Below are 22,362 nucleotides of genomic sequence, written 5' to 3'. Positions count from 1 at the left end.
GGGGTGGGGAGAGAAAGAGAGGCGGACAGAAGCGAGGGACCGGGACGGTCAGCGAGTGGGGGGAGCTTGGCTTACCTGCTTGAGGTGGTCGACAGTGAGAGGCAGTAACTGTAGAGCCAGGAGGATTTGCTGGAGCAGAGGGAGGTTGTTGTTGGTCTTGGAATAGCCCAGCCAGCTGTTTAGCAGCTTATAGCCCCCCACCGCGATAAACCTGAGGAGACAGAGGGGAAACAAAGGGGAAGAGGGGGGGGGGGGTCAGACGTCAGCTCAGGTGCGAGCAAACCAGCACTGAGCTGCCGGACCCCCTATAGGGAGGAGATGTGCTCACCGATTCAAGATGTCCTCGGATCTGGTCTGCAGAATGATGTTCAAATAAGTGCATCTGCTCACGAGTTTCCTCGATTCCTTCATCAGACTGCGAACGAAAAAGGGGAGAATGTGTGTGAGAGCGGAAGAGGGAGAGGGAGAGGGAGAGAGACAGAGAGAGGTTTGACAAAGTCTTCAGGCAGCAGAGCAGGGGACGCAGTTGGTTGATCAGCCGGGTGTCTTGACACACTCGGAGACCCATCACTGTGCTTAAAGAGTCCCCTAACCCAACCGAGAACTCCGGGCATCCCACCTCCGCTCTCCCCGAAGGGACCGCGACCTGCTCCCCTGCTTTTCCGAAAATTATTAGGCAGAGGGGCTCAGGGCGATGGGGAGGGGGAGAAAGGAAGGAGAGGAACAAACTCGCACGCTGTGTTCCACGTTGGACGGGCACAAGGTTTACCTGTATATCCGAATGACGTCCTCCTCGCTCTTAATCTCCCCGTCTTTCCCGAGAAAGCAATCCAGCCCCTTCAGGAGTTCTTTCGGATTTATAGGGCCCGACCCCATTGTCATCCACCTTACAAAAGGAGAGAAGGGTGAGTGGGTGGGTGGGTGGGGGTCAGTACAAACCAACAAGCATAACATCAAATGGTCAAGTCACGTCCAACCTCTCTCTCTCTCTCTCCCCACCCCCCCGGAACGAACCGCAAGACCCAACAGGAGACCAAAAAAAAAACAAGACTCCTTTTGGTGTATTTGGCAAATAATCAGCTCATAACAGGTGAACAGGTCTGGCTTTCAACCATGTCTCGCGACAGCCAACAATAAGTCACGGCCCTACTCCAAGTCGGGGTGTCTGCTGTAAGCTATTACAGTTTGGGCTTCTTCCTCACGCGCACACGCACACGCACGCGCCTCTGTTGACCGAGCAGTAAGTAGGAACCCGCTGGTTAGTCGGTTGGCAGACCGCTTTTCCGGAGCTAATGACCCCTTCGCAAGGAATTAAGTCGCTCGATCCACGACCGGTCGCGGGACACCGCTGGGCGCAAACTGGCCGCTGCGCTTCACCCACAAAGCTTAAGTCAATACATTGTACGGCGTATCCCGGCCGAGCGCTTTGGAGACGGCTCAAGGCACTGCGGCAAACGCGAGTAGGATTATTGTTATTTGTCGACCCAACGCGCGCGGTGAAAGGTTTATTGGAAGCCTTTCAGCTCCCCCGTGCGTACTCTTATGCTGAGTACCCCACTCCACTCACTCACTCACTCGCTCGCTCACTCGCACGCACACCGACCTCCAGTACAACGAGCCTTATTCCTACAAGTTCACCGGCACGCAGAGCTCAAGAGCAAACCGGCCTAACTCAAAACTAACTCCGCTGCTGCTCCGTCTACATCAACAGCCGCAAACAAAAGGGCTTTATACTGTATGTGCAGCCGGATCCTACAGCGAGTCGGCTCAACGACAAGGGACGGAGTGTGTGGTGTGCGACCAGCGTGCCCTGATGTTATGAGCACGGAGCGGATGGTTCATATCAACAACCTTCACGTTGCCGTCAGGAGGACGCGTCCCAAAGCGGTTTTTGAACTGTTTATTTGTGCCGTTTGTCTCCCAGTTATTCTTGGCTCGAAGACAGTCCCGTTTGCCGGTTATTCCCGGGTTCGAATGGGTTTGGGGGGGGGGGGGGGGGGGCGTTGTGGTGAGGGAGGGAGGGGGGGGGCACTGATGTGCTGCCGCCACAGATGTGTCCTACAGTCCCATTGACACTGCCCTCCTATTGCCATCAGGGATCTGCAACGCCAACTTGTCAGGCGGAGACTTACAGGCATCGGGAGTCCGCGGTAGCTCAGCGGTTAGAGCACTCGCCTCGGAAGCAAGAGGACCCGGGTTCGATGCCCGGGAGGGTCGGGGCGAAACCTTAGACAGGTTTCCTTACTCCACACACGCGCGCGCGCGCGGATCTGTTGACCGAGCAGCAAAAGGCAAACCCGCTTGGCAGCGGATCGCTTTCTAGGGGGTGGGGGGGGGGGGTGGGGGGGTTATAATCCCTACACAAACAATAATAATGTGGTCACTCAAATCCACGACCGTTTCTGGGTCGTCGCTGCGCGCAACCGGCGCGCAACCGGCTGCCGTGTTTCGCCCACAAAATGCACAGTCACCGCACTTCAGTGCGTCCTGTGAAGATCTGTGAGACGTGTCGACGACGTAATAAGGGCTCTGCATCAATGCAAGGATTAGGGTTATCGGTACCGGTTAACGGCGTAAACACTTTGGCTTCGGTAACAGTGAGGGAAGCAGCCGGCGATATCGTGCTGCCCGTCCGACCGTCTCCCCTTAGGGACTGAGACCCATCGGGGGGGGGGGGGGGGGGGGGTGTGAACAATCCCGCGACTCGCTTCACAGAGGGGAGCGAAGGAGGGGGCAGGACCCCGAACAGTCCCCGATACAACACCGAGACTCGTTTAACTAACTAGCGTTCCCTCCTCCTCTCTTCACAATCAGATCCGATTACACATCCGACAAAGAGCGCAAACCGCACCCGCTGTGTGGGCACCGCAGCACACGCGTGAGATGCCACACGCGTCTCGAAACCTGGTATGGGCTGAACGTTACAGCTCACGCGTCCGTTCCCCTTTCCCCCCCCCCACCCCCCCACCCCGCGTCCCCTCGCCCACCGCCGCACAGGATGACAGAACCGGTCACCCAGACAAGCACGGTCGCTACGCTCTGCAGTATTCTCCGCGAGGCGCCCCCGAGACGTCTTGTTCATCGCACCGGCTGGTACGCGTTACCGACGAGACACACAGCTCCGAGAATGCCTTCGCCCGCGTCGCAGAGTCACGCACTGTATTCGCACGCGCCTCCCGCCGTCGGATTCAAGCCTATCACACTGTATAAAACAGCAGTAAGCAGGAACCCCGTTGTTAAGTCGATTGGCGGATCGCTTCCTCGGGGGGCAACGAGGCCTCCAAAAATAACTCAGCGCACCACGGTTTGTGGGACGTCGCCGGGCGCCCGTCGCCCGCAAAATACAGTCGCGGCACTTTTACGGTGCGCCCCGTGGAGCGCTTCGAGACACCCCTCAAAGACGCGGATAAGGCGATATTTCGAACACAAGGATTGTCCTTCTGCCCTCCACCCCTCTCTGATACCCAACTCGGGTGCAAATCCTCGACTGTCCGGCGCCTCAGGACATCTCCCGACGTGAACGTCGCCGTTTAATTGACTTACGCCTCTTAATACATCTGCCAATGTAACCACCGCCCACACACCCCCCCCCCCCCACCACCCACCGCCCCCCTCAGAAAGATAACTTACCCACAGGAGAGACACGGGGCCATTGAGGAACCAACTGATCAACTGCTTAAATCTAATGTCATTCAGAGCACAGAGGCCATTCTGTGGCTTCTGGAAAGTGGACACACACACACACACACACACACACAGCCATTACTCTGATGGGGTCAGACCTCCCCTCACCACCCCTCAGGCCAACAAGTCACTACACTTTACGCGGTAAAATCCTGTCAAGCGTTTTGAAGACATCTTCCTGATGTGAAGAGCGCCGGATCAAATGCAAGGACTACTACTGATATATAATAGGGGGTGGGGGGGTGCGGGGAAGGGCGCGAGTGAGCGCACCGAGTAACGCGTCCCTGCAACTCGTTCCGAACGCAAGTTCGGCAATTAACAGTATTAATCAGAATATATAGTCGGTCACTGCGCTTTACGATTATATTCGAGGCGTCTCGACGACGTGATAAGGCGGCGCTATAGCAAACGCGAGGATAATGATCATTGTTAAGTTACGACCAAGATGGACCAGGCTTGGAGAGCGAATGGTGGGTGGGTGGGGTGCGGGGGGGGGTGGGAGAGAAAAGAGACAGTGAGAGAGGGAAGAGAAAACTGACTCAGAACGCTGGGTGTTGAGTTGCCAGTCAAATACTCACAAAGTCCCAAGCGCTTCCTTCAATGTGCGGCTTTCCAAAAGGTACTAAGTGTTAAGGCTCTTACACGTGACCTGTGTCTGTCTGTCTGTCTGTCTGTCTCTCCCTGTACACAAATAGGATGTCTAAAATAATATTGGTAACTGCTTCAAGCCCCCACCCCTTGACCCTCCCAGCGAGACAAAGCCTAACTCCTTACCCCCCCCACCCCCCGCCGACCACTCCCCACATCCTTCCGTTGGACCGCTTTTCTATGGGCTGGTAAACAGCAATCCCCCACACCCCCCCCCCCCCCCCCCAAACTAGACAAACAACTTGGCTTAAGGGTCTCCAAATCACACATTACCCCCCCCCCCCCGAGAGGAGTAGGCACAAGTTGGCGAGAGGGAGGCGGCGGTGGGGGGGAAGAGTGTATGTTGTGCGTGGGGAGTAACTGCTAGAGCTTGGCTCATCGAGAGAAGCCCAGCTAGCCCGCTGTTGCTTGTCCAGCCAGGACCATGCGGCCTACATATTGGGGTGGGGGTGCCGGGGGGGGGGTGGGGGGTAATTGCGAGCTGCCAAGCAATCCTAAAGGGGAGCGAACCTCTAGTCTGCACCCCCTTCAAAAGGGGTTCAGCTGAGCGATGGAGGCCAAGCCAAGCCAGAGAGCAGGACGAAAGGTCCACTCGGACACAACGAATCTACACAGCGCTTTTCGCATCGGGAGGACGTCCCCAAGGCGCCGGCCGGACAGTCAGGGATTTGGACCAGAGCTGGGGGCGGCGGGGGGGGGGGGGGGGGTTGTTTGGGATCTGGAGGGGTGGAGGGCGGGGGAAGGAGAGCGACTGAAGGGCCCGGGCGAAGAGAGGATGGGCCTCGAAGGAGGCATGGGGGGGGGGGGGGGGGGGAGCGTGGAGAAGGGACTGCGGGGTGGAGTTCCAACGAACGGGGGGCAGAGAGGCTGAAGGCCCGACCGCCGACGATAGATAGGGATGAGCCGGGCGGGCGGGGGGGGGGGTGGGGTGGGTGGGGGGGGGCTGCGGAGGCGCCAACGGCCGGTCGGTATAAAACGGACGCTACCCCGCGCTCTGCTTCGCGTGTCCGACCCGCCGCCGGGGGCCGAGAAGGCAATCTACGCGCCGGGGTCTCAAGACGGCAATGAGCTCTTTGCGACACGCGATTTAACGGCAGAAAGGTTTGCTTACCGGTTGAGTGTGGCCGTCCCTGCGGTAAAAAAAAAAGGAAGACAAAAAAAAAAAATACCCCCCCCACCCCCCACCCCACCACTCAACTACTGCGCGACGCTGAGAGTCAGGTCCGCGCGAGAAGGCACGTTTCCCTGTCGAAAAAAAAACAAGTTACGCAGCTGCGACAAGTCCCCCTCTCTCTCCCCCTCTCCGAGAAGCGCTGCGGCGACGTTCTCGGTGGAGCTTCGCAGCTACGCTTCGCGGAGAAGGGGGGAAGAGAGAGAGAATGAATCCCCCCCCACCCACCGCCCCCCAAAATGGAAGTCGGACGAGGTAAATCGACACCCCCCCCCCCCCCTCTCCCCCCCTACGCAGTGAAAGAAAAGAGCACAGTGCTGACGGTGTGAACGAAAAGGCACAAAACCGCAACGCGCGGCCGCTACGCCTCACAGTATACATCCCGCGGATCGCGTTGGGACGCCTCCACCACGCGCTTAGGTGCTACGTCGGACGCAAGAATATTATTGTCAGAGGCGCTCAAGGGAACCTGGTTGCCCCCCCCCCCCCCCCCCCCCCACCCCAGAGGAAAGGGGATGCGAGTCGGAGGGAGGTTGGGGGGCAAGTGAGAAAGATGACTATTTAAGTATCACAACGAAATAATTCGGGTGCACCCCCGTCAGCCTCTCTTAACCCCATTTCCCCCCCACCTCCCCTCCAAAAAAAAAAAAACCCCCCCACCACCCGACCCACGTTAATCGTGATCGCTCTGAACGGGCGGGAGATCTGATGGGACGAGACTGGATTCCAAGTCGGCGATTCAAATAATTGTTAACAGCTTCCACCCACAAAAAAAAATCCTCCTCTCTGGGGGGGGGTGGGCGGGCCGCGGGGGGGGTCAATCGGGAAAGAGGCGACGTGAATGGGCACGGGTGGGCGTGGGGTAAGGGGGGCATGGGGCAAGGCGGGCGGGGGGTGCGGGGGGTGGGATAGGATCAGAGGGGAGCAAATGAGTGGGGGTGGTGAGAGGGAGGGGAATAAGAAGGGGGGGGGGGAGAAGCTAGGAGTGATGGCGGTGTTAAAAGAGGGTTTAAGGAGGGGGAGAATGGGGGGGGGGGGGTGGGGGGGGAGCCTGGCAAGAGGGGACGGGGGAGCGGGGTAAGAGAGAGAGGGGTTGGGGGGGGGGTTGGATCACAGAGAACGAGTCGGGCTAGAAAATCAGGGTGGGTAATAAGAGAATGGGGGGCGAGGGAGGGGGGGGGGGGGGTGGGCACGGACAGACAGACAGACGATGTGGGGTGGGGGGGGTGAGGGGGCCGAAAGCAAACTAAAATCCCCCCCAAAAAAGCAACCCGAATAATTCAAGAGTCCGGGGACCGTTTATAATAATAATTCTATAATTACCACACCCGCCCCCCCCCCACCCCACCGAGAGATGACTGACACAGGGGAGGGAGGGAGGGAGAAAAAGAGAGGAGGAGCTGTTAAGTGTCACCTGTAGTCAGTCAAGTCAGTGTCGGGGTGGGGGGGGGGGTGGGGGCGGCAGATGAAGAGCTGCCATTTTACGAAGCACTTTTTTTTAAGACTGCAGCCATTTTACTTCGCAGACAAAGAGAGCCACAAAGAGGGGAGGGGAAGAGGGAGAGAGGGTGGGGGGTGAGGGGGGGGCACGACGGGCTGCAATCTTTATTTACAGATTGCACACGCCCACCCGCCCCTCTCCCACCCACCCACCCTCCCTCCCTCCCCGTGTACTCTCCCCTCACTCATTAACACTGTCATTTAATAGCTCTCCCCCCCCCCACCCCACCCAACAAAATACTACCACCTCTCCCTGCTCTACTGTCCAGATCTCTCTCTCCCCCCCCCCCGCCCCCCACCCTCGATAAAACTATCGTCTCTCCATCCAACACCTCTCCTCCAACCGTACAAAGCCCTCTCCCCTCAGCACGAACTTATATTAAGATTTAATGTAATCGCACACCCCCCCCCAAATAAATTGCTACGGTCGTTCCTCGCCATCGCTGTAATAGGATCCCTTTCCCCAACACGAATTTATATGGCACTCTCTCTCTGCACCCCCCCCCCCCCACCCCCTCACCCCCCACATGGCTCCCCTCCCACCACGTTATAGCGGTTTCTCTCTCGCACTACAGACCCGTCTCCCCACAACCCCCCCCCCCCCCCACACACGCTATACATACACACACACATCATAGACCTCCCCCCCCCCCCCCACATACACACATTATAGACCTCTCTTTCACACACACAGACACACACGTTATATAAACCCCCCCCCAACCCCATACAAACATACACACACATTACAACCTTTCTCCCCACACACACACACACACAGTTATACAGACATTTCCTCTCTCCCTTCCACGATTCATAAAGATCTCTCTCACACACACACACTCACAGATTTATAATATATACGTCTCTCCATACATGATTTATAAAGATCTCGGTCACACACACACACATTAGATATACCTATATATATATATATATATATATATGATGATGATCTGTCCCAACACTCGCACGGTATATAAAGTTGCCCCTCCCTCCCTCCCCACATTAACCTGTTCCTCTCCCCCTTGTCTGCCAGTCTCCGTCTCACACACACACACACACACACACACGCAGAACAAGGCCAGTTTATTATCTGGGAGGAATTATTTTTTTTGCTTCCGTGTGTGAGCTCATGATTGAAAAGCCATCTTGGTCTCTGCCCAGTTTTTTTTCCCCCCCCTCATCCCCCACCCCCCCCCACACACACACACACGATAAAAGCCAGAATATTGCCGATTTGCTCAAAATTACCACCAGAATGCTCATCCAGGCCTTTTTTTTTAAAAAAAAAGCTCATTTCATCCTTTTTTTTTCCTCTCCTCTCTCTCTCTTCTTTCTTTTAAAAAAAAGCGCGACTGGAGACGCTCGTTCGGCCCCCCAGTCGCGAAAGAAAATCACAAATTTCCCCCCCCCCCAATTTTTTCCCCCGCCCACCCGGAAAAAAAAGCCGTTTTAAGACGCTCATTTCCTCTGGTTTCAGATCCGAAACAGTCCCCCCCCGTCCCCCCCCACCAAAATAAAATAGGATCAAGACCCCTTTTCTCTCTCGCTCCCCCCCCCACCCTCCTCCACCCCAACCTCCTCCCCACGGTTTTTTTTTTGGGCTCTTTAAAAAGCAAAACTTACTATCGACTTTTCCTTCAACGCCCCTCCACTGTGTTTGTTATGTGAAAAACACAAAAGACAAAATGGTGCGGGCAAAAAGCCTGCGAGGGAGGTAGTAGGTAGGTGAGGGCTGGATTTGTTTTTTTTTCGGTTCAGAGAGATTCTCGTGTCATTGCCCCACCCGCACCGCACACCACCACCCCCCCTCCCTCCCTCCCGCCCTCCTTCTCGGCTTGAAAAAATATTTTTTTTCCCTTTTAAAAAAAAACCAAAAAAGGAGCGTTTTTTTTTATATATATATATATAGATAAAGATAGCTTAAGAATTCACTCCTTTTTTTTTCTTTCCGCAAAACACAATCCTCTTCTCTCTCTCTCTCTCTCACACCGTTATTAAATGTTTTGGCAAATTATATATATATATATACGTATAGTATTATTTGAAGCAGGATGTTTCTTTTTTAATCCCTTCTCTCGCTCGCCTATCCTTTTGACATCCCTTCCTTTTTTTTTCTCTCCTCTAGACGCACCTCTATCACCCTCCAAAAATATTCCTTGTATATATATAGATATATTTATCTGGTTATATTAAATAAATAAATTAATCGTAAAGAGGGGGAGGAGGGAGGAAACGTTATGATCGTAAACCATAAAAAAAAGGAACAATATATATATATCGATATATAGATATAGAGAAGGGATTTGAGGTGCAGGCTTGTCTCTGAGTTTTTCTCTCGCAATCTCGATTTTTCTGGGAGGCTTTTTTTGGGGGGTGGGGGCAGCTTTTAGTAGTTTGTCCTCTCTCTCTCTCTCTCTTTCTCTCTTTCTTTCTTTCTTTCTTTCTCTCTCTCTCTCTCTAGCTCCAATATTCCTGTCGTCTTCAGCGAATAAACCTGCAAGGGAGGAAAGAGAGGAGAGGAGTGGGGGGGGAAATGAGAGGAGAGGGGGGGGGGGAAGAGAGAGGAAACAAAAAAGAGAAGAAAAAAAACAAGGGTTAACCAATCAGATTAAATTAAAAAAAAACACATTTCAAATACATTTACAGCCAAAAAGAGAAACATTAACACACACACTCCTTTCTCAAAACGATTAATAAATCAGCCCCCACCACCCCCTCCCTCTGCCCCCCCCCCCACCCCCACCCCATAACACACATCAATGCCACAAAAAAAGCCCTACTTCTGTAAAGAAAAACACCTCCTTCCCCCCACTTTTTTTTTCGTCGAAAATCAAGACGAAATCCCCCCCCCCCTCCCCAGTGAAAAAAAATCTCGAATAAACCACCACTCCCCCCCCCCACCACCAAAAAAAAATCCCCCAAATCTGTCAGGAAAGTAAACCAACAAAAAACCTTTCATCTTTTTTTAAAAAGAATCTCCTCCTCTCCCCCCCCCCCCCTCCCACCAAAAAAAAAGGTGGATTTTACTTTAAAAAATCCTTTTCTTCTCCCCCCCCCCACCCCCACCCCTTCCAATTAAACGCCCCCCTTCCCCCTACATAACCCCCCACCACCCAAAAAAATTTTTTTTTTTTGGGGGGGGGGGGGGTGGTGGTTGGGGTGGAAGTGAATGAAATCCATGTCGATGATGATGAGGAGGAGGAGGAAGAGAAAAGGGGGGAGAGAGGGAGGAAGTTTGTCCCCCCCCACAAAAAAAAAGGGAGGGGTCGAACGACGGACACAAATAAAAGAGTTGAAAAAAAAACAAAACAATAAAAATAAATAAATAAACGTCGGATTGAATCGTTCTTTTGTTCCTCTCTCTCTCTCTCTGTCTGTGTCTGTCTCTGTGTATAATAAAAGCCTCGTCGACCCCATTAAAATGGCGGCGGCGGCGACGACGACACCGACTCCCTCACGTACCTCAACCCAGACGCTGGACTGACGGGCGGCGCCCGCCCCCGCGTCTTTATAGCCGCGCCGCGGACGTCACAATCCGCCCGCGCGTCACGTGGCCGCGGCCGTTGGGCCTTTGAATCTGATTGGTCGAGCGGGTGCCCTCCCCCCCCCGCGCGCCCCCCCCCCCCGATCAACACGCACTCGCAATGGCGTCTTTACAACCATTTAATCTCTCTCCCCTCTCCCTCTATATATATATATATATAACAAGTTTGTTCCTCTTCCCCCCCCCATCATCATCGACCTCTGATTCTCCTCGCGGCGGCGGCTTTTATTGCCGTTTTATTGAGACTTTCTCGGCGTCGAACGGGGCAGACAAGATGGCGCCCGGCGAAGGGCGGTGTGACCTTCGCTTCACCTCCGCCTTCCTCGCTTCTTCCTCACCTTCCTCTGCCTCGTCCCGCCCGCGCGCGCGCGCGCAGCGCTGACGTCGCGGGCCTGCGCGCGCAGCCCGGTTTCGCTTTCCCGCGCACGTGACCGGGCGCCGCGCGCCGCGCCCCCTCACACGTGACCAGCCTCTTCCCCCCCCCCCCCCCCTCACACGTGACCAGCCTCTTCCCCCCCCCCCACCCCCTCACACGTGACCAGCCTCCCCTCGGCTTCACGTCAACTACATGTTGTGCGTCTTTACACATCTCTCCCTTTCCCCCTCTCTCTCTCTCTCTCTCTCTCCCCGTATCTCTCTCGTTGCCCTCTCTCTCTCTCTCTGGAGGGTTGGGCTGAGGCGCCGCCGCCCTGAGAGCCGCGGTTTATTTTCGAAGACGGTTATTCCTTGCGGTCGGGGGGCGAGTCCCCGTATCATGTGGGTGAGGGGTCACGTCATGCGTTGGGGGTGGGAAGGTCATGACGTAGCGAGGGTGGGGGGGGGGGTGGGAAGGTCATCACGTGGTGGGGGGGGCTTCGTGTGTGTGTGTGTGTGTGTATTGGGAGGGGTAGACACGACACGTGTTGAGGGGGGGTGGGATACGTCACGTGCTGAGGGGGGTGAGGTACGTCACGTGTTGAGGGGGGGTGAGATACGTCACGTGCTGAGGGGGGTGAGGCACGTCACGTGTTGGGGGGGTGAGACACGACACGTGTTGGGGGGGGTGAGACACGTCACGTGTTGGGGGGGGGTGAGGCACGTCATGTCACGTGGTCGGGGCGGTTGGCGAGAAGATGGCGGCGGCCGCTCTCCGGCGGTTGTGTGCGGCGGCCGCTCGGTCACAGGTAAACACTGCCTCCCCCCCCGGTGTAGTGACTGTCTGCCCCCTCCCCCCCTGGTGTAGTGACTCTGCCCCCCCCCTGGTGTAGTGACTGTCTGCCCCTCCCCCCCTGGTGTAGTGACTCTGCCCCCACCCCCCCCCTGGTGTAGTGACTGTCTGCCCCCTCCCCCCCCCTGGTGTAGTGACTGTCTGCCCCCCCCCTGGTGTAGTGACTGTCTGCCCCCTCCCCCCTGGTGTAGTGACTCTGCCCCCACCCCCTCCCTGGTGTAGTGACTGTCTGCCCCCCCCCCCCCCCGGTGTAGTGACTGTGCGGGTGTTTTGTGGGCGAAACGCGCTCAGCGACGTCCCCACAGACGGCCGCGCGGATCGAGCGACGACGTTATTATTATTATTATTATTATTTATTGAAGGGATTATTTACCCCCCCGTGAAAAAGCGATCCCCCGGTGTGTGCGCGTCTGTGTGTGTGTGTGTGTGTGTCTGTGTGTGTGTGTCTGTGTGTGTGTGTGTCTGTCTGTCTGTCTCTGTGTGTGTGTGTGTCTGTGTGTGTGTCTGTCTGTGTGTGTGTGTGTGTGTGTGTCTGTGTGTGTGTGTGTCTGTGTGTGTCTGTCTCTGTGTGTGTGTCTGTCTCTCTGTGTGTGTCTGTCTCTGTGTCTGTCTCTGTGTGTGTGTGTGGGTGTGTCTGTGTATGTCTGTCTCCCTGTGTGTGTCTGTCTCTGTGTCTGTGTGTCTCTGTGTCTGTCTGTGTCTGTCTCTGTGTGTGTGTGGGTGTGTCTGTGTGTGTCTGTCTCTCTGTGTGTGTCTGTCTCTCTGTGTGTGTCTGTGTGTGTCCGTCCGTGTGGAGTAAGGAAACTTGCGCCCTGTCCTGACCCGCCCGGGAACCGAACCCGGGTCCCCCCTCACTCGGGGGGTGGGGGTGGCGGGAGGGTGGGGGGGGGGGCTGCGAGGGCTCTGACCGCCTCTGCCCCCTCCGTGTCTCGACAGAGCGCGGCTCAGCGATGGTCCGGGCGGAGGTTGGTTTACCCCCCGTTCAGCACCGCGGCCGACCAGACCGGGTTCGACACGATCTCCCGGTACAAGGAGCAGCCCTGGGAATACCCGGAGACAGAGGGTACGTGAGCGGCAGCGCGGACACGGCCGGGGGGGGGGGGGGGGGTCGGGGGAGAGAGCGAGAGAGAGAGAGAGAGAGCAGGGGAATGGGGTCAAGAGTAGAGAGCGTCAATGGGGAGAGAGAGAGAGAGCAGGGGAATGGGGTCAAGAGTAGAGAGCGTCAATGGGGAGAGAGAGAGAGAGAGAGAGAGCAGGGGAATGGGGTCAAGAGTAGAGAGCGTCAATGGGGAGAGAGAGAGAGAGAGAGCAGGGGAATGGGGGTAGAGTAGGGAGGGACAGTGTGGGGGGGAGAGAGCACCGACAAGGACACGATTGGGGGGGGTCAGGGGAGAGAGAGAGCAGGGGAATGGGGTCAAGAGTAGAGAGCGTCAATGGGGAGAGAGAGAGAGAGAGAGAGAGAGCAGGGGAATGGGGTTAGAGTAGGGAGGGACAGTGTGGGGGGGAGCGAGCACCGGCAGGGACAGGACTGGGAGGTGCGGGGGGTGGATGGGAGAACGGGGAGGGGGTGGTGGGGGCAGAGCGAGTGCCATCGCACCGCAGTTGGCAATGGTTTGCTCGGGACTGACTGCACTCTCTCTCTCTCTCTCTCCGCAGAGTATATTGAACGTTACGGGCAGCGTCCGGTGTGGGCCGACTATCGCAGGAACCACAAGGGCAGTGTCCCCCCCCAGAGAACCAGGAAAACCTGCATCGTGAGTCCGCCCCCACTCCCCCCTCGACGACGACGACAACAACACATTACATTGACATTTACACCGCAGACCCTGTGTCACGTCGGGAGGACGTCCCAGGGCGCTGGACAGTCGGGGGGTTGGCCCTGGGCTGGGGGATTGGGATCGGGTGGGGGGGGGGGGTAGGAAGGTGACCGGATGGGCGGACGGAGAGGAGGGTCTTGAGATGGTGCCTCGGGAAAAAAAATACGGTCGCTACACTTGACAGTGAAGCGCTTTAAGACGTGTCGGAGACGTGGTAAGGCGTTGGGTCAAATATTATTATTATTATTGTTAAGCGCAAGTTGTCGAGCGCGCGTTCTGTTACCCGCTCTGTGTGAGTCGGTCTCTCTCCTGGTCGCAGTCTCGTTGGGGACGGGACCGATCAGAGGGACGTTTGAGTACGAGGAGATCGAGGGAGGGGGCGGGTGGGGGGAGAGGAGAGAGAAAGAGAAAGCGGGCGGCCGTTATAACCTTCCCTGTCCTTCCGCAGCGAGGGGATAAGGTCTCCGGCAATCCCTGCCCCATCTGCCGAGACCCGAAGATTCACGTGGATTATAGGGTGAGTGTGTGCTGTGTTACAGTGCTGAGGGCGGGGTGGGTGTGGGGGGGGGGGGGCGGGGTGGAGGGGGTAATGACCGGTGCTGCTTACACTCTTCACGTCTCCGTCTCTTTTCACTGCAGAACGTGAAACTCCTGGAGCAGTTTATTTCCCCGCACACCGGCCAGATGTACGACCCCACCAGAACGGGTAAGCCAGCCGTTACTTCATGGCTGCTGAGGGGAGGGGGTGCAGAGGGAGCGGGAAGGGTGGGGTGGGGGTGGGGGGGACATTCAAACGGGCCAGCGCTCGGACGGGAAGGGGGCAACGGGGTTACGAAGCACAGGGAAGGGCGGGGTGAGGCCGTGGAGGGATTTAAATGCGAGGATCTTGAACTCGATCCACCGGGAGCGAGGCGAAGCGGGAGAGGGCGGGGGTGGGAGGGGCAGGGGGTGATCCGCGGATGTGTGGGCGAGGACACGAGAGGCAGAGTTCGGGGGTGGGTGGGTGTGGGGGGGGGTGGGGGGTAAATGGTGGTGCACGTCGCGGTCTGTCACGGCACTAACCTCTTCTGGTTTGGTTCAGGAGTGTGCATGAAGCAGTTTAAGAATCTTACCAAAGCCGTCCAGGAAGCCAAGGATCACGGTGAGAGCCACTCCTTCCCGCGTCGCCCTTCACGCGGGGCAGCACCTCGGAGCCGGGGAGGGAGGGAGGGAGGGAGGAGGTGACCGTAAGCGCTGCCGAAGAGTTTAGTGCGTGCGAGAGGGAGGCAGCGGAGTCTGGCGAGGGCTGGGGGTGATGGGGGGACAGGGGTTAGTGTGTGAGGGGGAGCCTGGCGAGGGCTGGGGTGATGGGGTACAGGGGTTAGTGTGTGAGGGGGAGCCTGGCGAGGGCTGGGGTGATGGGGTACAGGGGTTAGTGTGTGAGGGGGAGCCTGGCGAGGGCTGGGGGTGATGGGGGTACAGGGGTTAGTGTGTGAGGGGGAGCCTGGCGAGGGCTGGGGGTGATGGGGTACAGGGGTCAGTGTGTGAGGGGGGAGCCTGGCGAGGGGACAGGGGTTAGTGTGTGAGGGGGAGCCTGGCGAGGGCTGGGGGTGATGGGGTACAGGGGTCAGTGTGTGAGGGGGGGCCTGGCGAGGGCTGGGGGTGATGGGGGGGTACACAGTGTGAGTGACTGACTGACTGACTGTGTGTGTTGCAGGTCTGTTGGGATTTGAGGTTCACCGAGAGCAGGTGAGGTCGGAGGATTACAGTAACACACACGGGGCGGTGGGCAAGACGCCGCGCCCCCCACAGCTCACCGGGCCCTGGTACAGCTGGTATCAGTGGCAGGAGCCCCCCGAAAAGGAGGTCGCACGCGCCCGCAAAATGCACCGACACTTCCTGAAGCCGGAGCTGGGAGGACCCATCTAAGCCGAGCGGGAGAGCAGCGCAGACGCTGCCAATCAAGACTGTGGAGTCCCTGTCGCTCAGCGGTTAAAAGCCCTCACCTCGCAAGCGACAGAGGACCCGGGTTCGATTCCCTGGCGGGTCAGCTCAGGGCGAAACCTTGGGCACAACCCCCCCCCTCACCCACCCCCACCCCCGAGCGCGCGCGCCTGTTTACCCAGCAGGAAGTAGGACCCCGGACTTTCGATGGCTTTTCCGGGGGCCGATAAAGCCGTCAATATTAATAAATTAATAGATTAAAAAGAATAAGTTGATCACTCAATCCATAAAGGCCCGACCGACTGCCGATGTTGGGACTGTGGGGTGGGGGGGGGGGGAGAGAACGCGGAGCAGCCGGAGCCCGCTGAGCGGAGGGGGGGGGGGAGTGGGGGGGATCTGGGAGTTAAACACTTGACGCTCATCACCGCGCTGGGACCGAAGTGCAGCGAACCCCTCCCCGACTCCTGAAGCCGACGGGAAAAAAAAAAAAGTTGAATCTGTGTTTGCTGAAAATAATTTTTTTTTGGCAATTTTCCGAGAGTTTATGAACACCTCACATCATCATAAATAAGGTCCACATCGTGTCTGTCTGTGTCTGTCTGTCTGTGTCTGTCTGTCTCTTGCTCTCCACGTGAGGGAGGGAGGGAAGGAGGGAGTTCCGCGCGTGGAGTGGGGTCTCGCTACTCCTTCTGCTTGTTCATGATGGTCTCTCCCAGCGCCTCCAGCACCTCGCGCTTGTAGTCTTCAAACTGCCCGTCAATCTGACTGACACTGGAATCCTCCACCACCCACAGCTGGCAGTTAGTCTCTGTGATCAGCCGGGCGTCATGACTGACGACGATCGCCGCTGAGAGACAGAGGGAGAAGAGCGTGAGAGAGGAGGTGGGGGTGAGAGGTGGGGAAAAGAGAGAGAGAGAGAGAGCTTGACACCGAGCTCGGGGTAGGTGACCGCAGGCAAGGTCGAAGAGAAGGGTCTGCAGGCGTGACCTGAAGATGGGGAAGGAGGGGGCGGTGGGGGGGGGGGCAAGACGGAGGGGATTGAGGGAGAGTGTTCCAGAGTTTCGGGGTGTAGTGGCTGAAAGCGCAGCCACCGAGGGTTGGAACGGAGGGACCGAGGGACAGGCAGGAACCAGTCGAGGAGAGGCACTGGGTGGTGGTTGGACTGAGGGGAGAGCAGGTGGGAGAGGGAGGGAGGGAGGGAGGGAGGTGTCGGGGCCTGAAGGGATTGTAGAGGAGAGGAACAGAGACACACACACACACACTGACCTCCTTTGTACTCGTTGATGGCTTCGGCTAAAGCGTCGATGGATTCGATGTCCAGATTGTTTGTGGGTTCGTCCTGCGAGAGGGCAAGAGACAGACAGGTGAGCGCAGAGACCAGCCGGTACCGCCAGCACTGGTCTAGCCGGAGCCTCTCACGTCAGGAGGACGTCCCCGGGCGCTGGACAGTCAGCGATTTGGACCCGAGCCAGGGGTTGGGGATCAGGAGGGGGTGGAGGGTGGGAGTAGGAGGGTGGCCGAAGATGCAGTTGGTCGATGGAGGAGGGTCCTGGGAACGTGTTACCCTCCCCTCCCCCCACCGGCTACTCACCAGAATCAGCACGTCTGGCTGTCGGCAGGACAGCTCCGCAAACACCACTCGGGCTTTCTGTCCACCTGTGGGGGGAGGGAGGGGGGGTTAGTGACCAGAGAGAGATCACATACACAGCGCCCTCATGTTGGGAGTATCCCAGAGCGCTGGACTATAGACCAAGAGAGGCGGTGAGGGAGAGGGGAGGGGTACCTGACAGTTTGCTGATCTGGACGGTGTGAGTGTGAGAGAGAGGAGAGGAGGGGTACCTGACAGTTTGCTGATCTGGACGGTGTGAGTGTGAGAGAGAGGGGAGGAGAGGAGGGGTACCTGACAGTTTGCTGATCTGGACGGTGTGAGTGTGAGAGAGAGGGGAGGAGAGGAGGGGTACCTGACAGTTTGCTGATCTGGATGGTGTGAGTGTGAGAGAGAGGGGAGGAGAGGAGGGGTACCTGACAGTTTGCTGTTCTGGATGGTGTGAGTGTGAGAGAGAGGGGAGGAGAGGAGGGGTACCTGACAGTTTGCTGATCTGGATGGTGTGAGTGTGAGAGAGAGGAGAGGAGGGGTACCTGACAGTTTGCTGATCTGGATGGTGTGAGTGTGAGAGAGAGGAGAGGAGAGGAGGGGTACCTGACAGTTTGCTGATCTGGACGGTGTGAGTGTGAGAGAGAGGGGAGGAGAGGAGGGGTACCTGACAGTTTGCTGATCTGGATGGTGTGAGTGTGAGAGAGAGGAGAGGAGGGGTACCTGACAGTTTGCTGATCTGGACGGTGTGAGCGTGAGAGAGAGGAGAGGAGGGGAGAGGAGGGGTACCTGACAGTTTGCTGATCTGGATGGTGTGAGTGTGAGAGAGAGGAGAGGAGAGGAGGGGTACCTGACAGTTTGCTGATCTGGATGGTGTGCGCGTGGCTCTCCAGCCCGAATCTCCCCAGACACTTGCGACTGTCCTGATACGGGAGGTTAAAGTTCCTCATCAGATACTCGGTGGCCGTCTCCTCCATGTTCAGCTGATCGGCGTATTGCTGGTTGAAGAAGCCGATTTTCTGCGGCGGTCACCGGGGGAATCCGTGTCAGGGGGAGCGAGAGAGGGGGAGAGAGGGAGAGAGAGAGGGACGGTAACTCACACTTACACGGGCGCTGGACGTGTCGGCGATGGGAGTAAGGAAACCTTCCCCCGCGTTCCGGCCCCGACTCGACACGCCCGGGAATCGAACCGCCCGGGTCCTCTCCCTCTCGCTCGCTCGTGAGGCGAGGGGTCTAACCGCTGAGCTACAGGGCGTCTGATGCGAGCGAGAGAGAGAGAGCGCGCGCGGGGGGGTGGGACAGGACAGGGAAGGGGGGGGGGAAACGAGGAAGGGAGGGAGGAAAAACGAGGGGAGGGGAGGCGGGGGTTTGGAGGAAGGTCTCAGTGACGGGCACCTACCAGCCTGTGGTTCTTCCTCTGCTCACCCACGGTCTGAAACAAGAGAATGAGATAAAGAGAGAGAGGAGAGAGAGAGAGAGGAGGGAGGGAGAGAGAGAGAGGAGGGAGAGAGAGAGGAGGGGAGAGAGAGATTAACGTTCACATTCACCTCCTCCCTTTCCTGCAGCTCCAGGAAGAGGTGAACAATGATAATAATAACAACAACAACATTCCTGGCGTTCGACCCACCGCCCCATCGCGTCCCCGAGACGTCTGAAAACCTCTTTGCAGGAAGCACTGTCAAGTGTAGTGACTGTGTGCGCGTGTTTCGCGGGCGAAACCCGGCAGCCGATCGCGCCCAGCGACGTCCCCACGTGTGCGCGTGTGTGTGTGTGTGTGTGTCTGTGCGTGTGTGTGTGGGAGGGGGGGGGGCGGGGACAAAGAGTAAGGAAATTTGCCCCAACATTTCCCCCCCGACCTGACCCGCCCGGGAATTGAACCCACGTCCTCTCTCTCTCTCTTAACCCCTGAGCTACAGGGTATCAAGGGATTCGGGGCAAAGGCAGGTAATTGGGGTTGAGGTACAGATCAGCCGTGACCTCAATAGAATGGCGGGACAGGCTCGAGGGGCTGAATGGCCTCCTCCCGCTCCTAAAAGATATAGACACAGAGGGTGAGCACCGGTACCCTCTCACTTACCGGACACAGTTTTCCCGTCAGTAACAGTAGTAAAGTACTCTTCCCAACGCCATTTGGTCCCACAATACAGACTGAAAGGGGGGAGAGAGAGAGAGAGACAGAGAGAGAGAGAGAGAGAGGGGGGAGACAAACAGAGGTATTATAATAATAATCCTGGCATTCGATACAGCGCCTCATCGCGTGGTCGAGACGTCTCAAAGCGCTTCACGGGATACACTGGAAAGTGTGGCGACTGTGTGTTTTGTAGGTGAAACGCGGCAGCCGATGGCGCCCGAGCGACGTCCCCACCAACAGCCGTGGGTCGAGTCGCCAAATTATTATCACTATTATCGTTGTTTCGAGGGATTATTGGCCCCGGAAAGCGATCCACCAATCGACTAACAAGCGAGTTCCTACTTAGTGCCGGTAAACAGAGGCTCGTGTGTGTCTCTGTCTGTGTCTCTGTGTGTCTGTGTGTCTGTATCTGTGCAGGGAGTAAGGAAACTTGCCCAAAGTTTCGCCCCGACCTGACCCGCCCGGGAATCGATCCCCGGTCCTCTCGCTTGCGAGGCCTCTGACCACTACACTACGAGGAGACTCCTCACAAAAACACCCACACACACACACACACACACACACAGAGACACACACACACACAGAGTGACGCTCACTTCTGGAATCCATGTCAATCCCGAAGTCCAAGTTGGTGAAGATTGGTTTCTGTCCACCGTAAGCAAAGTCCACACCTGATACACACAGAGACACAGTGAGGACACACTCCCAACACACACACCCCCCCCAACACACACACACACCCCAACACACACACACACCCCCCCAACACACACACACACCCCCAACACACACACACCCCCAACACACACACACACACAGCCTGTAACATAGACACAATGAGTACAGGCTAAACACACACTGCAGCCCACCCACTTTCACACACTCCCTCTACCCCTCACCGCCCCCCCCCTCTCCGTCCCTACCCTTTCCCGCCCTCTCCTCCCCTCTCTCTCCCTCTCACTGCCCCCCGCCTTCGCCTCACTCCCTCCCTCTCTACCCCCCGTCTCTCTCCGCCTCTCTCTCTCAACAAGTGAGCTCACCGTGCAGGCCGAGGATGGGGGGGCTAAGTGGGGGGGGGTTGGGGAAGGTGAATTTAACTGTGTATTCCCGGGGTCTCTTCAGCAGCTCCGGGGCTTCCTGACTCTCCTCATCGGGATTTCGCTTCCGGCATTTCTGCTGCTTCCGAGTAAAAGCCTCTTTCGTCTGCTTCTCCTGCAAAAACAACACAGTCACTACAGCTCCCTGCGCGCACACAGTCACTACACCTCCCTGTAAACACACACACACAGTCACTACACTTTACACAGTGTGTCCTGGGAAGCGCTTTGAGACGTCTCGAAGACATGACAAGGCCCCGGGTCAAATGCCAGGATTATTATTATTACTGAGACATCTCCCCGCGCTCTCTCCACCCCCTCCCTCACCCCCTCACCTCCCCTCCCCTCTTTCCGCCCTCTCTCTCCCCCCTCCCCTCCCCCTTCCCCCCCACTCCTCACTCACCGCCTGTTTGGTTGATTTGCCGCCAGCCTTCAGGTCTTTCAGTCGCTTCTCCTGTTTCTCGTACAGTTTGAGCAGCTCCTTCTGCTTCTGCTGATACATCTTCTTAAAGCTGTCTGTAACATACAACAAACACGGCTGTCACACACACGCACGCACGCACGCACACGCATCCTCCTCCACACACAGCAACACACCCACAGCAAACACGGCAGTTACACACGTATAGGGGGTGCGTGGTGAGTGTGTATGGGGGGGGGTTGGGGGGACACTCACTGTAGTTGCCCCTGTAGTAGTAAAGCCTCTGATTGTCCAGGTGGATGATGTCTGAACACACGTCGTCAAGAAAACCCTGGTCGTGGGACACGATGAGAAGGGTCTTCTTCCAGCTCTGCAGGTAACTGTCAAAGAGAGAGGGGCGCGGGGAGAGGAGGGAGGGAGAGAGGGAGAGAGAGTCAGGTTCAGAGAGGGGAAGAGAGAAAGAGACACACATACACCCACAGAGAGAGACGGAGAGGGGGAGTGCGATGGAGAGAGAAACAGAGAGAGGGGGAGAGAAAGAAAATGAGACAGAAACAGAGAGAGGGGGAGAGAGAGATGAAACAGAGAGAGAGAGAGAGAGAATGAGATAAGGAAAGAAACAGAGGGAGAGCGAGAGTGAGGGCGCAGTGAGCCCCAGTGACACACTCACTTGTTGAGCCAGATGACAGCGTTGAGATCCAAGTGGTTTGTGGGTTCATCCAACATCAGTAATGTGGGCTCCATAAACAGGGCTCTGAGAGAGAGAGAGAGAGAGAGATCAGCTCCGGCTCTCTCACACACACACACACACACACACACACAGAGTGATCAGCTCCGGCTCTCTCTCACACACACACACACACACACACACACAGAGTGATCAGCTCCGGCTCTCTCTCACACACACACACACACACACACACACACAGTGATCAGCTCCGGCTCTCTTTCTCACACACACACACACAGTGATCAGCTCCGGCTCTCTCTCTCACACACACACACAGTGATCAGCTCCGGCTCTCTCTCTCACACACACACACACACACACACACACACAGAGTGATCAGCTCCGGCTCTCTCACACACACAGTGATCAGCCCCGGCTCTCACACCACCCCCACCACCCACCGCCCCGTTACCTGGCGAGTGAGACCCTCATCCTCCAGCCCCCTGAGAACTTCCTGGTTTGCCGGTTCTGCATCTCGGGGTTGAAGCCCAGACCGGCCAGGATCCTCCTCGCCTTGGCCTCCGCCGAGGCTGCCCCAGAGGCTCTCAGCTCCTCATACACCTGTGGTGGGGGAGAGGGAGAGTGAGAAACAGAGAGAGTGTCAACAGCCACGACAACAACAACTCGCATTTACACACTCTCCCCCTCTCTCTCTCCCCCCCCCCACTCTGCCCGCACTGACCTTCTGCAGTCTGTCTCCCGCTCGGTCGTCCCCACGTTCCAGCAGCCCCTGGAGCTGCCTCTCCTCCTCCAACAGCTTCAGGCGTTTTGTGTCGGCCTTTAACACGGCCTCCACCGCAGGCGTCTCATCAGCTCTCACCTCTGGTGGGGGTGTGGTGGGGGGGGAGAGAGAGAGGGGGGGGGGATAGGGAGGGGGCGGGGGAAGAGA

The 22,362-nt window shown here is 57.2% G+C and overlaps 3 protein-coding genes and 1 long non-coding RNA gene across 5 annotated transcripts; 1 reads left to right on the top strand and 3 right to left on the bottom strand.

Moving 5' to 3' along the window:
* Positions 1–48: 48 nt before the first annotated feature.
* Positions 49–8,821, bottom strand: LOC121852028 (serine/threonine-protein phosphatase 1 regulatory subunit 10-like). Its single transcript, XM_042346135.1, has 4 exons — positions 8,633–8,821; positions 770–886; positions 329–415; positions 49–211 (listed from the first exon to the last, which is right to left on the bottom strand). The coding sequence occupies exons 2-4, from the start codon at positions 880–882 to the stop codon at positions 49–51; spliced, it is 363 nt and encodes a 120-aa protein (XP_042202069.1). The 5' UTR covers positions 883–886; positions 8,633–8,821.
* A 628-nt stretch (positions 8,822–9,449) lies between these two features.
* Positions 9,450–10,923, bottom strand: LOC121852032. 2 transcript variants are annotated; one of them, XR_006086045.1, is made up of 2 exons: positions 10,892–10,923; positions 9,450–9,503 (listed from the first exon to the last, which is right to left on the bottom strand). It is a non-coding gene; the product is annotated as an uncharacterized LOC121852032 (long non-coding RNA). The 2 variants fall into 2 exon arrangements; XR_006086044.1 differs by lacking the exon at positions 10,892–10,923 and adding an exon at positions 10,472–10,511.
* Positions 10,924–11,617: 694 nt separating this feature from the next.
* On the top strand, positions 11,618–15,605 carry mrps18b (mitochondrial ribosomal protein S18B). Its single transcript, XM_042346137.1, has 7 exons — positions 11,618–11,716; positions 12,697–12,823; positions 13,417–13,514; positions 14,026–14,094; positions 14,217–14,283; positions 14,659–14,718; positions 15,274–15,605. Exons 1-7 carry the CDS (start codon positions 11,666–11,668, stop codon positions 15,483–15,485), a joined length of 684 nt encoding a protein of 227 aa, XP_042202071.1. The 5' UTR covers positions 11,618–11,665; the 3' UTR covers positions 15,486–15,605.
* Positions 15,606–16,002: 397 nt separating this feature from the next.
* Positions 16,003–22,295, bottom strand: abcf1 (ATP-binding cassette, sub-family F (GCN20), member 1; the record flags this gene model as incomplete). Its single annotated transcript, XM_042346140.1, is given in 13 exon segments — positions 16,003–16,347; positions 16,767–16,839; positions 17,092–17,156; positions 17,945–18,113; positions 18,494–18,526; positions 19,172–19,242; positions 19,822–19,896; positions 20,266–20,437; positions 20,726–20,838; positions 20,999–21,123; positions 21,414–21,497; positions 21,886–22,034; positions 22,156–22,295. Coding segments are annotated over 13 exon segments (1,436 nt in total), but the record flags the coding sequence as incomplete, so codon positions are not given.
* Between the last annotated feature and the right edge of the window lie 67 nt (positions 22,296–22,362).

This window comes from Callorhinchus milii, unplaced genomic scaffold (genome assembly GCF_018977255.1).
Source record: "Callorhinchus milii isolate IMCB2004 unplaced genomic scaffold, IMCB_Cmil_1.0 Scaffold331, whole genome shotgun sequence".
Lineage (NCBI taxonomy): Eukaryota > Metazoa > Chordata > Chondrichthyes > Chimaeriformes > Callorhinchidae > Callorhinchus > Callorhinchus milii.
Note: the sequence above shows the minus strand (reverse complement) of the source record. Positions and strands in the feature narration are given on the sequence as shown.

What these genes read in the sequence shown, in the direction of transcription:
- LOC121852028 (XM_042346135.1), bottom strand. Translation starts at nt 882, where the DNA reads ATGACAATGGGGTCGGGCCCTATAAATCCGAAAGAACTCCTGAAGGGG. An exon ending in GACGTCATTCGGATATACAG is followed by an intron (nt 416 to 769) that starts GTAAACCTTGTG and finishes TTTCGTTCGCAG; the next exon opens with TCTGATGAAGGAATCGAGGA. An exon ending in TCCGAGGACATCTTGAATCG is followed by an intron (nt 212 to 328) that starts GTGAGCACATCT and finishes CTGTCTCCTCAG; the next exon opens with GTTTATCGCGGTGGGGGGCT.
- mrps18b (XM_042346137.1), top strand. Translation starts at nt 11,666, where the DNA reads ATGGCGGCGGCCGCTCTCCGGCGGTTGTGTGCGGCGGCCGCTCGGTCA. An exon ending in CGGCGGCCGCTCGGTCACAG is followed by an intron (nt 11,717 to 12,696) that starts GTAAACACTGCC and finishes GTGTCTCGACAG; the next exon opens with AGCGCGGCTCAGCGATGGTC. An exon ending in GGAATACCCGGAGACAGAGG is followed by an intron (nt 12,824 to 13,416) that starts GTACGTGAGCGG and finishes CTCTCTCCGCAG; the next exon opens with AGTATATTGAACGTTACGGG.